Genomic DNA, 13841 nt, shown 5'->3' with positions numbered 1-13841 from the left:
TAAATTAATTTACTATTTATTAGGAACTATGGGAAATTCAGAAATTAAAAGTAAGAATATTGAGAGAAGGTGGCTGGCTGGCAGGGTGGCTCAGCAGGTGAAGCACATGCCATGCAGGCCTGCTGACCCTCATTCAGTCCCCCACCCTGCCCCACCCCACCCCACCCCACCCCTGCATACACATATATCATAGGCACGCATGATAATAATAGGCACAAATATTTTTTTAAAGAGGTGAAAAGTAAAGCAATAAATGCAGAGGAAAATGGTCAATTACAGTGCTTTGTCCTGTTTAAAGCTGAGAGCAGGTTTTTCAAAACTAGCCCTACTTCAGAAACTCTGATAACGGATCTTAAGAATTAAATTATCTAGGGGATAACGGGGGGGGGGGATGGGGGGAGGGCACGGGAGGAGGGGAGGGAAAAGGAGAGGGACCTGGAACTGACTTGTGAAGCAACCTTGTTTCTTATCTAAATTTAAAAAAAAGAATAAAAAAATCATTATTGATTAAAAAAAAAGAATTAAATTATCTAGTTTTCAACACTTGAAAATTACTCACTAGAATTGTACTAACAGCTGAAAGTCACCTGAGCACAGGCAAGCACAAAAAGTGTTACTCCCTTGCAGGAAACCTAGCACCCGGCAATCTAGCACCTGAGTGGACCACAGCAGTACCCACACTTGGTCCATACCCCTGCAACCATCGGCAAGCTAAATCTGCATGTAAGGGGTCCTGCCTCCAATCCCCCCACCTCTCTCTCTCTCTCTCTCTCTCTCTCTCTCTCTCTCTCTCTCTCTCTCTCTCTCTCTCTCTCTCTCACACACACACACACACACACACACACACACACACACCCATCCCATCAGGAAATGAAATTACTAAAATTCAAGGGCAGCTTAGTAAATAGGAAGACATAGACTCATCTTTGGGCTTTTCTCCATTCTGGGAGGCATTAAGCCCATGACATTTTCTTTTTTAAAAAGTGTTGTGTGTGTGGGTTTTTTTTTTTGCTTGCATGTGTGTCTATAAACCACATGCATGCAGTTCCCTTGGAGGTCAGAAGAGGGCATCAGATTCCTCCTGTGACTGGGGTTACTGGTGGTTGTGAGCCACCATGTGGGTGCTGGGAATTGAACCCAGGTCCTTTGCTAAAGCAACAAGTACTCTTAACCCCTGAACCACCTCTCCAGCCCCCAAGCCCATGCCATTTCAATACCAGGTCTTTTTAAATTGAAAAGTGACTCTGTAAAATCTTTAGTACAGTACTTCTGGCTAGAATAAGCAATAGCAGATTCTCAATCATTACATTTACCAAAAAAGTAAAGCATTAAACTTTCAAATTCTACCGAATCTAACACTGACCCAGAAAAGTTCTTGAATTATCTAACCAAAAATGTGAAGAACATATACTTCAACTTCATATTTGTGTGAACTCTTTGTCAAATGGTCTTAAAATGGAGCAAGGCCATCAAGTGAGCAGGAAGCTAGCCTGAGCTACATGACTCAAAAAAAAGAAAGAAAGAAAGAAAGAAAGAAAGAAAGAAAGAAAGAAAGAAAAGAAAACATTAGGTTACATAAATGTTAACCACATAACTTTCAAGATCTTACTTAAATACAATAAGTATCCTTATTCACTTAATTGATAGATTCGCTGAACGATCACATGGATAAGATGCTACTGACTACAGGTACTTGGGATATAAGAGGAACAGGACTAAAATCCCTGGGATCAGCATGAGTTCCTCATCCAGCTGAGCTATGCAAGGAGTTCAAGGCCACCATGGACTACAGCAAGACCCTGCCTCAGGAAGATGTAAAACAAGTTGCTAGCCGGGCGTTGGTGGCGCACGCCTTTAATCCCAGCACTTGGGAGGCGGAGACAGGTGGATCTCTGTGAGTTCGAGGCCAGCCTGGTCTACAGAGCGAGTTCCAGGACAGCCTCCAAAACAATACAGAGAAACCCTGTCTCGAAAAACCAAAAAAAAAAAAAAAAAAAAAAAAAAGTTGCTAAAGTGATGTATTACAGGGTTAATAACATACAGGTGAGTTGCAGCCAATATGAGCACACATGTTATTCTGAGGTAGATGAGAGAAACAGAAAAGTACTAGTACACAGCTATACATGACACCGTGGTGAGCTTAGTGACGTGTGCTGCAAGAGCACATAGGAAGACTGTAACAGAAGAAAAGTATTTCACATGGTCACAAGATGGAATAAATAAAATATAAATAATACCAATCATATGAATAATATGAATATACAAAACAGTCCTTAGAAACTAAGAACAGGGCAGATAGGTCGACCAGCAGGTTAGGACACACACCATGCCTGGCAACCAGCGTTTAACCCCCACCCCCATCCCCCCACCCCCATCCCCCCACCCCCCACCCCTGGGTCCCTCTGAGTGTTCTCTGACCTCCACATATACATCGTGGCATATGCACATGTACATACAAACTAAAACAGATTATTAAGTAATAAGGTAATTTTTACATTAAAAACAACAACAAAGGACAAGATGGGTATAGTAACACAGGCCTGTAATTGTAGCCCTTGAGAGGCTGAGGCAGGAGGATGAGTTCAAGGTCAGTTTGGGCTATATAAAGAGTTAGAGGCCAGCCTGAGCTACATGAAACCCCATCTTAGAACAAGATCAACAAAAGGCGGGGTGGGATGACAGCTAACAAAGACCCAGGGGAAGCAGAATACAAATGTGAGATGGGAGGTGTGAGCACTACATACTGATCAAACCAACTGGACCACATAATCCGGTAAACAGGCCGAGAGAAATGAACAAAAAACTAAGCTACAGACTCTCTTCATGATACCCAAACACATGTGATAAAAGTAAAAACTGAGGGTTTAGAGATGGCCCAGAGGTTAAGAGTACTGGCTGTGTTTCCAGAAGACCCTGGTTGGATTCTCAGCATCACATGGTGGCTCACCGTCATCTGTTCCAAGGGACCTGACACCCTCTTTTGGTCTTCTTAGGGATGACGTGCATGCGGTACACTGATATGTATGCAGGTAGGACACCAAACACATAAAACTAATTAACTAATTAACTAAATCTCAGAAAATTCAAAAAAGGTAAAAACTGAGATCTGTCCCACAAATACTCATCCTAAGAAAGCTGCAGCAATCATATGAACATCAGACAGACTGGACAAGTAATCAGGAATATTGCTAAAGATAAAGAATGGCACTCTATAATAAGATAATTGATCCATCAAAAAGGTAGAATGGAAGGGGTCACTGCGGCCCACATCTGGAATCCCCATTCATAGGAGGCTGGAGCTGAGTCTGAGTCCAGTCTATGTCAAAGGAAGAAAAGAGTAACAATATATACGTGCCGATCACGGAGCTTCACAGTATATTAAATGAAACTAAAGGGGAAATAATCTAATCCACAATAAAGGTAGGAGGTGTCAACATTCCTTTCTTGGAAAAAGGCAAAATAAAAAGAAAAGCAATGAGAATACAGATTTCCTAACATTTGACAAAACGGAAGTACAGAACATTATGCACAGCAGTAAGTGGTTAGTGTTTTCATGTGCACCTGAAATAGTCAACTGTAGCAGGCTTTCGTGGACCACCAGCCCCCAAATCATGACACAGACAGAGACTTATTAGTAATTATGAATGCTCGGCCTTAACTTAGACTTGTTTCTAGCTTGCTTTTCTTTATTTCTCTTAGTCTATGTGCTGCCCCCAGGCTCGTTTACCTCATCTACATACTGTCCATCCTGCTTTCTTGCTTCCTTCTGTCTGTTTGTCTGGCCCCTGGCTGGTTGGCCAGCTCCCCTTTTCTCTTTGCCCACCAGTCCTGCCTATCCTTCTTCTGTCTAGCTGTTGGTCATTCACCTTTTTATTAGGCCAATCAGGTGCCTTAGGCAGGCAAGGTAAAACAGCAACACATCTTTACATAGTTAAACAAATATTCTCTTCTATAACATTCAACCCTAAATCATAGTTATTCTTCTGAAATATGAAAGGAAAGGAACTGAGTCAGACAAACCATTTTTTGAGAGTACAATAAAACCAACCAGGAATCAATCAGATATTTAGAAATTTATCAACATGTGGGTAAGTAATCCTTGCAGCCCCACACAACCTCCGACAGCAGCCTGAGTTCTTCCTAGAAACCTGCACTTAGGTAAAGCAGGATCCATGACTTTCCACAGAAAGGGCTTTCAGGATGAGCCAGGATGAAGCAGAGCTGCAGCTTACTAAGACATTTTAAACACAAGGAATAAGAGAGAGAGGAGCTCTGGTGCTCCGGGAGACAGGCCTGAGAACAGGGGACTGGTTCCCCAGAGGTAAGTCTCATTTCATTATCTTTGTAATAGCCATGTTTAGGACTTGGTGAAGTTTGAAGTTATCTTTAAAGGTGCTTATGGACCTTAAATTAGATCACAGAGTCAACAGGACTACAGCAGACAAAACAACACTTCATATCCCAGGAACTGCACAGGAAGCTAAATGTAAACTAAAATTAATAGGAGAAAATACACAGGCCCACAGGGGTAGGCCCACACTTAAGGATATGTCCAGGCCTTAAAACACTATCTTAGCGTTCTTATACGAAGTGTCTTATATTGCAAGGAATGCCTTTATGCAGATAGTCTGCACAGCAAGTGTTAATTGTGTTGGAACTCTTGATCCTCGCCTGGCAGAGACCTCGATCAGACTCCAGGGTGAAGGGTTCCTCTCCTTTCCCACCCCCTCATTACTTCCTGTCCTTCTGTCCTGCTTCAAACAGAAGGAAAAGTCAAAGACATGGGCATATGATGAGTACTGCCAAAGCAACTCTTGGAAGTAGTTTGGTAACTTCAAAGGCTTATATTAAAAAGCAACACTTTAAAATCTATAGGAACTTATCCTATTCTACAAAGTCAGAAATGGCATCAAATGAAACAAAGTAAATGTAAGAAAGGAAATAATAAAATCAAGAAATAGATAGACCAAAAACGAAATCACTGAAAACATTGGGAAAAACTAAACAGTATAGAGAGGGAACACAGGCAATGGCTGGAAAATGCACACAGCCTGTCCTTGCATGAGGTGTCCTAAGGGTACTTTTCTGGGAGGTATCCAGGGCCTCTGGTTTCAATGCCATCTCCATTCTTGGATCCAGGCAGGTATTTGAGGCGTCTTTGGGAGGTCCCTAACCATGAGGCACTCTGACACATACACCTACAGCCCCAGAATCCAAGGTCAGTCTCCAGTCTCAGCTACTTACACACTGAGTTTGAGACCAGTTCAAATTAAATGAGGCCCCATCTCAAAAGCCAAAACAGCAAAATAAAGACTAAGCTCCTGTGTTCTGCTTGCTGGCAGGCACGACAGTGACACACTTTACTGCTTGGCAATAGTATGGCAGGCCCCCAAATTAAACACAATACAACCATCATGTAGCAGCCCCGCTTTGGGGCATATAAAATAACTGAAAGTGGGAATGCAAACGAAGATCTACACATTATAATGTTCATAGTAGCACTATTCACAGCAACTGAAGTCAGAATGACTCAGTAACACCCACTGACAGATAGATAACAACTTGTGATATATACATGTGATGGAATATTATTCAGCCTTTAAAAGGAAGACAATTCTTACGTGATTAGACCTTTTTTGCCCCTGCAAAAGTATTTTTAGTTTGTTCATGATACAGTCTTTAAATTATCTCACTTCAAAATAATAACTTATAAAGTTTATTTTAAACTATACTGATGGTTTGAAGCTCGGAGGAGCATGAAAACAAAGAATCTAGGGACAATTCTGATGTGTGGAACAATATAGATGAATCTTGAAGATATTTTGCTAAGTAAAATAAGCCAGACAGGAAAGGTCGGATATTGGATAGTTCCCTTTCTGTGAGCAGCCTAGAGTAGTCAGAGTCTCTGCTCAAGGAAGAACAGTGCACCAAGGACTTAAAGGCTGAAGAAAATGTGGAGAGATTGGAATTAGGAATTAGCAATGGCTGGTCTGTCTATTCAGTTCCTCTCCAAAGCAACACGCTGCCTGCCCAAAACACCTGTCCACTGGTAAGGAAAACAAGGTCAGAGGACCTTGCGGGAAAAGTGGGAAGTGCTGGATACCAAATTCTACCAAGTTCACAATGTTGCTTTAGTCTCTAAGAATTATAAATTAAACCTGGTAGGTTCTCAAGAGCAGAGTAGTGCCAGGGATTAACTTGAAAACGCCAAAGTTTTGAGATCTGACAGCCAAGCCCTGAGTTAGGAGTCAAAGATAACTAGAGAACAACCCTGGAAGTTCCTTCTCCTAGCTCTCCCCTGCAGACAAAGCAGGAAGTGGGGTCCTCCCCACCCGCCACCAAGGCCCCACAACTGTGCTCTAACCCCTACCAACTTCTAGAGCTAGGTGTGAGCATAGGGCCAGCCAAGCTGCTGCAGGTAGGGACAGTAAGGACAGCACAGGCTGCTGTGGGTAGGGACAGTAAGGACAGGACAGGCTGCTGTGGGTAGGGACAGTAAGGACAGGACAGACTGCTGTGGGTAGGGACAGTAAGGACAGGACAGGCTGCTGTGGGTAGGGACAGTAAGGACAGGACAGGCTGCTGTGGGTAGGGACAGTAAGGACAGGACAGGCTGCTGTGGGTAGGGACAGTAAGGACAGGACAGACTGCTGTGGGTAGGGACAATAAGGACAGGACAGGCTGCTGTGGGTAGGGATGGTAAGGACAGCACAGGCTGCTGTGGGTAGGGACAGTAAGGACAGGACAGACTGCTGTGGGTAGGGACAGTAAGGACAGGACAGACTGCTGTGGGTAGGGATGGTAAGGACAGGACAGGCTGCTGTGGGTAGGGACAGTAAGGACAGCACAAGCTGCTGCAGGTAGGGACAGTAAGGACAGGACAGACTGCTGTGGGTAGGGACAGTAAGGACAGGACAGACTGCTGTGGGTAGGGACAGTAAGGACAGGACAGGCTGCTGTGGGTAGGGACAGTAAGGACAGTAAGGACAGGACAGACTGCTGTGGGTAGGGACAGTAAGGACAGGACAGGCTGCTGTGGGTAGGGACAGTAAGGACAGGACAGACTGCTGTGGGTAGGGACAATAAGGACAGGACAGGCTGCTGTGGGTAGGGATGGTAAGGACAGCACAGGCTGCTGTGGGTAGGGACAGTAAGGACAGGACAGACTGCTGTGGGTAGGGACAGTAAGGACAGGACAGACTGCTGTGGGTAGGGATGGTAAGGACAGGACAGGCTGCTGTGGGTAGGGACAGTAAGGACAGCACAAGCTGCTGCAGGTAGGGACAGTAAGGACAGGACAGACTGCTGTGGGTAGGGACAGTAAGGACAGGACAGACTGCTGTGGGTAGGGACAGTAAGGACAGGACAGGCTGCTGTGGGTAGGGACAGTAAGGACAGTAAGGACAGGACAGACTGCTGTGGGTAGGGACAGTAAGGACAGGACAGGCTGCTGTGGGTAGGGACAGTAAGGACAGTAAGGACAGGACAGGCTGCTGTGGGTAGGGATGGTAAGGACAGGACAGACTGCTGTGGGTAGGGACAGTAAGGACAGGACAGACTGCTGTGGGTAGGGACAGTAAGGACAGGACAGGCTGCTGTGGGTAGGGACAGTAAGGACAGTAAGGACAGGACAGACTGCTGTGGGTAGGGACAATAAGGACTCACTTCCATTCTCTTCTAATGGTCTAGATAAATCATTAGCCCTGCTGGCACCACTGCAGTAAAGACTGAAGTCCCCCCAGCTTCCAAAAAAGGGGGGAGGGAAGAAAGGAAAGGTGGGAAGGAGGAAAAGGTTGCACCTGTGTTAAAGATTCTACAAGGCCAAATAACTAAACTTCAAGATTAAGGAGAGTTAAAATGTTTCAAACCAGAGCCAAAATCTCTCAGCTATTTTTAGGCCCTTTGAAAGCTATCCATTGCCCACACCCTTGTCGACCTAGCATCCTTGTGACTGTCCAAACTTTAAACGGATTAACAGACCACTAACCCTAACCTAAGGATGTTTGGATCAGACATTATCTCATACCTAACGCAGCTGTCTTGCTTGGCTGTGGCCTGTGGACCCACCGGTGTGTCTGATTTGCTGCTTCCTCTGTTCTGTGATTCCCAGAACCTGACACAAGCATTTCCACAGTGGAGCGTGGTGTTTGGGAACCTGAATCTGGCTGATGACTTAGCTCCTGAATAAACCATCTCTTACTCTCTCTGGGGTGAGATCCGCTTTTTTGCTTTGACAGTTGCTGCGACAGGACCGGCTACATGCCGAGAGTGAAGGCATAAAGCTTTCGCTCAGCCTCCGAGTGTGGTGAGCTGAGCACTACTGATGAAAATCGTTTTCTTAAAGGCTGAACTATAATGCTAATCCACCAATTTAAATACTAACCCTGTGACAGTTCCAGGATACAGGGTTCATTCAAGTCCCTCATCTCAACCCATCTACAAATAAAGAGTACAACATGGCGGGCACCACGGAGAAATGAGGGGTTGCAAAGGGGGCTAGGAAACAAGCACCCTCCTTCCCAGGAAACCTTGCTAGATTTAACAACCATTTCTCAAGTCCAAAACGGGATGAGAAAGAGTAAGAGTTTGGAGTGGCCTTCTGAGACTATTCTAGCAGAGAGTTCCCAAAACGAGAACTAGACTTCTTATTACCCCTTTTCTGATTATTTTAGCCACCAAAAATTATCTCACTTCCTAGTTCAGGGTTTGTCTCTCTTCTCCTCTGTATTATAAACGTATGTCTTAATTTATTTAACTTTATTTTATGTGCATTGGTATGAAGGTGTCAGATCCCCAGGAACTGTAGTTACAGACAATTGTGAGCTGCCATATGAGTGCTGGGAATTGAACCCAGGTCCTCAGGAAGAGCAGCCAGTACTCTTAACTGCTGAGTCATCTCTCCAGCCCCTTACAAAGGTATTTTAACCAACAGCATGTACCCAGCCTACACCCAGATTATTCCCTCCCTCCCTTCCTCCCTCTCTCCCTCCCTTTCTCTCTCTCTCCCTCTCTCTTACTCCTCATTATTTTGTTTTATTTGAGACAAGGCCTTACAACATAGCCCAGGCTAGCCTCAAGCTCATACTCCTCCTGATGTCTGCACCTCATTCATGGCTAGTTTGTCCAAGACTTCAGATGCATTATTCACACTGTATCTCCATTCAATTAGTTAGACTATGGGAGCAAGCTTCACCAGTCTTGTTTTTCAAGCCCTTTTGTAGAAGGCTCCACTAACCATCTCCATTTATGGGTAAGTGGCTAAGGTAATAGGAACAACAAAAGAACAGATTTTTGCAATGACTGAACATGAAAGTGAAGGTACCAAGAAATACAACGCTCTCCCAAAGAACAAGAGCTGGACAAGTGAGGCTGGGAGCAGCACTTGGGGTGCTGGGACCTGAGAGCAGTGCCCGGGGCGGGGCGCAGGGTGCTTCGAGTAGTGCCCGGGGCGCAAGCACAAAACACCCCAGAGCACCTGCTATAAGTGAAAAGGAACATCACCTCAAAACTCACAGCTAGCCTAGCAGCTAAGGAAAGGCAAGTTCGCCCCAGGGATGGAGCTAGATCAAGGAAGCACCACCACGATGCCACAGCCACATCTACTAACTGATGTATAGGAGACGGCAGGGCAGGGTGGTGCTGAGGCAGGAGAAGCACCCGAGTCCACAAAACTGAGACCAGCACAAATTTAGTTAGACCCTGTTTAGGGGGTGAGGATGGAATGATAACAATGATGACCAGGTCACTACTCTAAGGGATTAGATTATGAATAGAAATCTCTGTGGAAATCACAAAGCCAAAAAGCATTCACTCAATTTTAAAAAGAAGTAGCTAAGTGAAGAGCACTGTGATGAGATCTGGCTGTGCCGTCAGCCACAGACAACGTCCTGCAGGTCATCTCGCTTCACTTCAAGCGTGACAAAGCATTTACACTCTCACGTGCTATCTGATTCTGCCCAGGAGAAGCAATGGTGAAAGCTGAGGTCACTGTCCCTCCCTCCCCCTTCGCACCCCTTATCCAGATCTCCCTGGTTTGGGACTGACAGAAGCTCCTGGCTAGCCCCCCCCCCCGGACTCATTCAACACTTACCTACGTCTCCATAAACATACAGGCCCTTTGGAGGTTTGTTCCTTGAAAAAAGCTGCAAATTAAGAACAAATTACAAATTTTCTATCATGAAAAGAATTACATATAATCACACACACAAAGTTCCCAGCTGTGCTATATATAGGACATTGAGGGGGCACCTATATATAAGTAGAAAAAGCTTGGTGTGAAAATCTGCAAAACAAAAATATGGATAGCCTTTGAAAGGAGGGTGGGTGTTTTTGATAGAGTACAGCACAGAGAAATCTTGAAGACATTGTATTAGTAAAATATGCTAGTCACACAAAAACAAAATACGTATGAGGTACCCTTATATGAGGTACTCAAAGCAACCAAAAATCATATAAATGAGAAGTAGGAAAAACAGGAGTCAGGGGCAGAGTAGAGGTGAGGAATTCTTTAGGGAGGAGATACAGTGTTGCACTTGTTACATGAAGAGACAGGTAGGAGAAACACACAGAATCATGTCGGCATTTACTGCCATAGAGCTGTGTAATAAAAATAGTTAAGGTGACTAACATGGCAGCAGACACCTGCTATCCAAGTACTCAGGAGGCTGAGGCAGGAGGATGCCTGGACTTCGTAACCAGACCTGTTATTTAAAAGGCAAAATCTGAAAGCTCAACTCAGCATCTAATCCATAATGCTCTTGCTTCTGTTTTGTAACACACAGGCACATTCTAACTCTATTAAATTCACCACCAGACATGGGCCACACCCTGCTACAGGCCAGGCAAGCGGATCTTCACCTTGGTTCCAACATCTGCATAGCTTCCTGTTCCCCTGCAAGTCACTGCTCTAAGTTTCAGCTGAAAACAGATTTCCACTCCTGCCAATGTCTCTTAGTTTTTCTTTCTTTTTTTTTTGTGTGTGAAACATTGTGTAACTATATTTTCAACTGCCCCCCCCCAAAAAAGGCATTACACTAATTTGTGCGTGTGTGGCTTTTTGAGACAGGGTTTCTCTGTATTGCTTTGGAGGCTGTTCTGTAACTTCATTTGTAGACCAGGCTGGCCTGGAACTCACAGAGATCCACCTGCCTCTGCCTCTGCCTCCCGAGTGCTGGGATTAACGGCGTGCACCACCACTGCCTGACGGCATTACACTCTTAAACAATGTTAGAACAATGTCAAATTTGAAACCTCACATAAAACCTAAAATCTCTAAGTATATTCTGCATGTTAGAAATCTTTTGAAAGCAATATTCTGTGTTAGTTAACTGGAGGTGTTAAACAATCTGCACGAATAAATTTTTGTTGCTGTTGGTCTTTGGTTTTGGTTTTGGTATTGAGACAATATATAGCCTTGTATCTGCAGAGCCTTGGCTGACCTAGAACTTGCTATGTTAATCAGGCTAACCTTGAAGTCATAAAGATAGGATTAAATGTGTGAGCCACCATGCCTGCAATAGTTTTTCTCTAGTATTGTTCACATGATACAAACAACACATACTAAAAATTCGAGTTAAAAAAACAACAAAGATGGGAGGGGAGTCGCACCAGAGCTCAATTTCTATAAGTAGCGCTGAGGATGGAAGAGCAGCTCAACGTCAGAATGCTTCCTCCCAAGTGTAATGGCCGGGACTCCGAGTTCAGGACTCGCACAGGCATGAAGAAGCACTCACCACAGGTCTGTCTTCTTTTTTCCTTCCTATCCAATAATCCAAAACATTTCAGAAAGAACACCCTATCGGGTGGTTTTTTTTTTTTTTTTTTTGCTACATGTACAATTTATGCTACATTGCTTTATATATTTTAAAATATATTCTATTACTTCTTTGAAAATTTAATACCATATATTTTGGTCATATTCACTTCTTACTCCTCTCCTTAAATTAAATTGAATTTGGGCTTGGTATGGTGAATTTTTAGGGGGAAGGTATGTTTTGCTTTTTGAGACAGGGTGTCACTATGTGGCCCTTGTTGGCCTGGAACTCTCTATGTAGACCACACTGGCCTTAAAATCACCAAGAGCTGCCTGCTGCTGTCTCTTAGCGCTAGGACTAAGGGCCTGCACCACCATGCCAGGTCCTGCATTGTACCTTAATGCAAAAGAGATACTGCTAGGTGTGCATAGCGATCCTAGTACTTGGGAAGCTCAAGCAACGGGATCTCCAGTTCAAGGCTAGCCTGGACTACACAGTGAAACCTTGTGTCAAAAAAGCTAAGAGATGAGATGTGCCTGTGTGGTAGAATGGAACTGGCCCTCGATTTAATTTTGGTAAAATTAATTAAATTTAATTTAATTTACTTTTAATAAACAAAGTAGATAACTTTTGACTATTTAATTTAAAACCTAAATACCAGGCGGGGTGTGGTGGTGCACATCTTTATGCCCAGCACTCAGGGCATGCTGATCTCTTTGAATTTAAGGCCAGCATGGTCTACATGGTCCCAGGACAGCCAGAGTTACTTGATGAGACCCTGTATCAAAAAAATAAAATAAAATAAAGCCTGGATACCTTCTACTAATCAAGGTTTAGCACTGTGTATCTAAATGACATTAAAGTTTGTACTACAGTTATTTATTTATACGTCTGTGAACGGAGGGGACATGTGCATTTCATGGCATACATGTTGAGGTCAGAGGACAACTATGGAGAGCCTGTGAGTCCTAAGGATCAAACTCAGGTCATCAGGCTTAACAGAAAGCAGATATAAGCACTGCACACTCTCACACACAGCAGCCACTCCTTATCCTCAGGAAAGGCGGTCTTCCAGTGAACCTCTATAACTTGACTGTCCTGACCCCATACATGCCCTATTTTCCTATACACACCTACCAATAAGAAGATATAAACAATAGCAGCTAATAATAAGGAGAATTATTATAAAAACATACTATAATGAAACTCTTTAAAAATCCCATGTTGGAGTTGGGGGCTGGAGAGATGACTCAGTGGTTAAGAGCTCTTGCAGCTCTTGCAGAGGACTGGTTTGGTTCTCAGTACCCACATGGCAGCTCACAATCACCTATCTATTCTATTTCCAGGAGTTTCAATACCCTTTTCTGGTCTCTTCACATGTAGGCACTGTGTGACGAATAGACAGACAGACAGAACACTCATGCACAGAAAATAAAAATAATTAACTCCAAAAAAGTCTAGACAATATGGTTGGCAAACTCAAGCAACTTTACTCCTCTGTATGCCCTGGGGATATCGCTAGCTCAGCACCAGAGCAGTAGCCTAGAGTGCACAGGGTCAATTCCTAGCACCACTAATGAACTCTATTCCAACATATCAGCAATTCATTCAAGACTTGTAGACAGTCTAGCTCTCTTTGGTGGTTCCCTAGAACCTTCTCAGCCTCCTTGAAGCTAACCTACACTCCCCCACTCACTTTCAGACAATGGCTCCCACTTCTTCATAGACAGAAAACAGGAGGTGTCTTGTGGAGCTGAATGAACGCTTGCAGCTTGCTGCATGAAGCTGCAGCTCTGCCTCTGCGGTCATTTTCTCGTTTCTCCCTCCAGTGATAAAAGACACACTTCCTATCAAAACCTCACTGGTGCCTGCCTCTCAAAACCCAGGAGCCATGGCACAGCAAATCGGTCTTCTCAGTAGCCCTGCTGCTCACCAACACCTTTACACAGACCTTCCTGCTCATTTGCTTTTATAATACTGAAGTGCAATATCCTACAAGCAAGACAAAACAGACAAGCAAAGCCAACCAGAAACCACAAGGAGAAAAGACAAGTACTGTGAAATATTTTTAAATTGTTGACCTTAACT

The 13841-nt window shown here is 44.0% G+C and overlaps 1 protein-coding gene across 7 annotated transcripts in view; it reads right to left on the bottom strand.

Annotated features, from left to right (window-relative positions):
- The window catches only part of Afg1l (AFG1 like ATPase), a 154905-nt gene that overhangs the window by 105207 nt on the left and 35857 nt on the right, over positions 1–13841 (bottom strand). For all 7 annotated transcript variants that reach the window (XR_005881848.1, XR_005881847.1, XR_005881850.1 and 4 more), the window contains one exon: positions 10091–10142. Coding sequence is in view for 3 of the 7 variants with exons in the window: in XM_040758263.1 (XP_040614197.1) it covers positions 10091–10142 (52 nt within the window). In the remaining 4 variants the exon portion in view is untranslated. The remainder of the gene's footprint in view (positions 1–10090; positions 10143–13841) is intronic.

This window comes from Mesocricetus auratus, unplaced genomic scaffold (assembly GCF_017639785.1).
Source record: "Mesocricetus auratus isolate SY011 unplaced genomic scaffold, BCM_Maur_2.0 Super-Scaffold_100018, whole genome shotgun sequence".
Lineage (NCBI taxonomy): Eukaryota > Metazoa > Chordata > Mammalia > Rodentia > Cricetidae > Mesocricetus > Mesocricetus auratus.
Note: the sequence above shows the minus strand (reverse complement) of the source record. Positions and strands in the feature narration are given on the sequence as shown.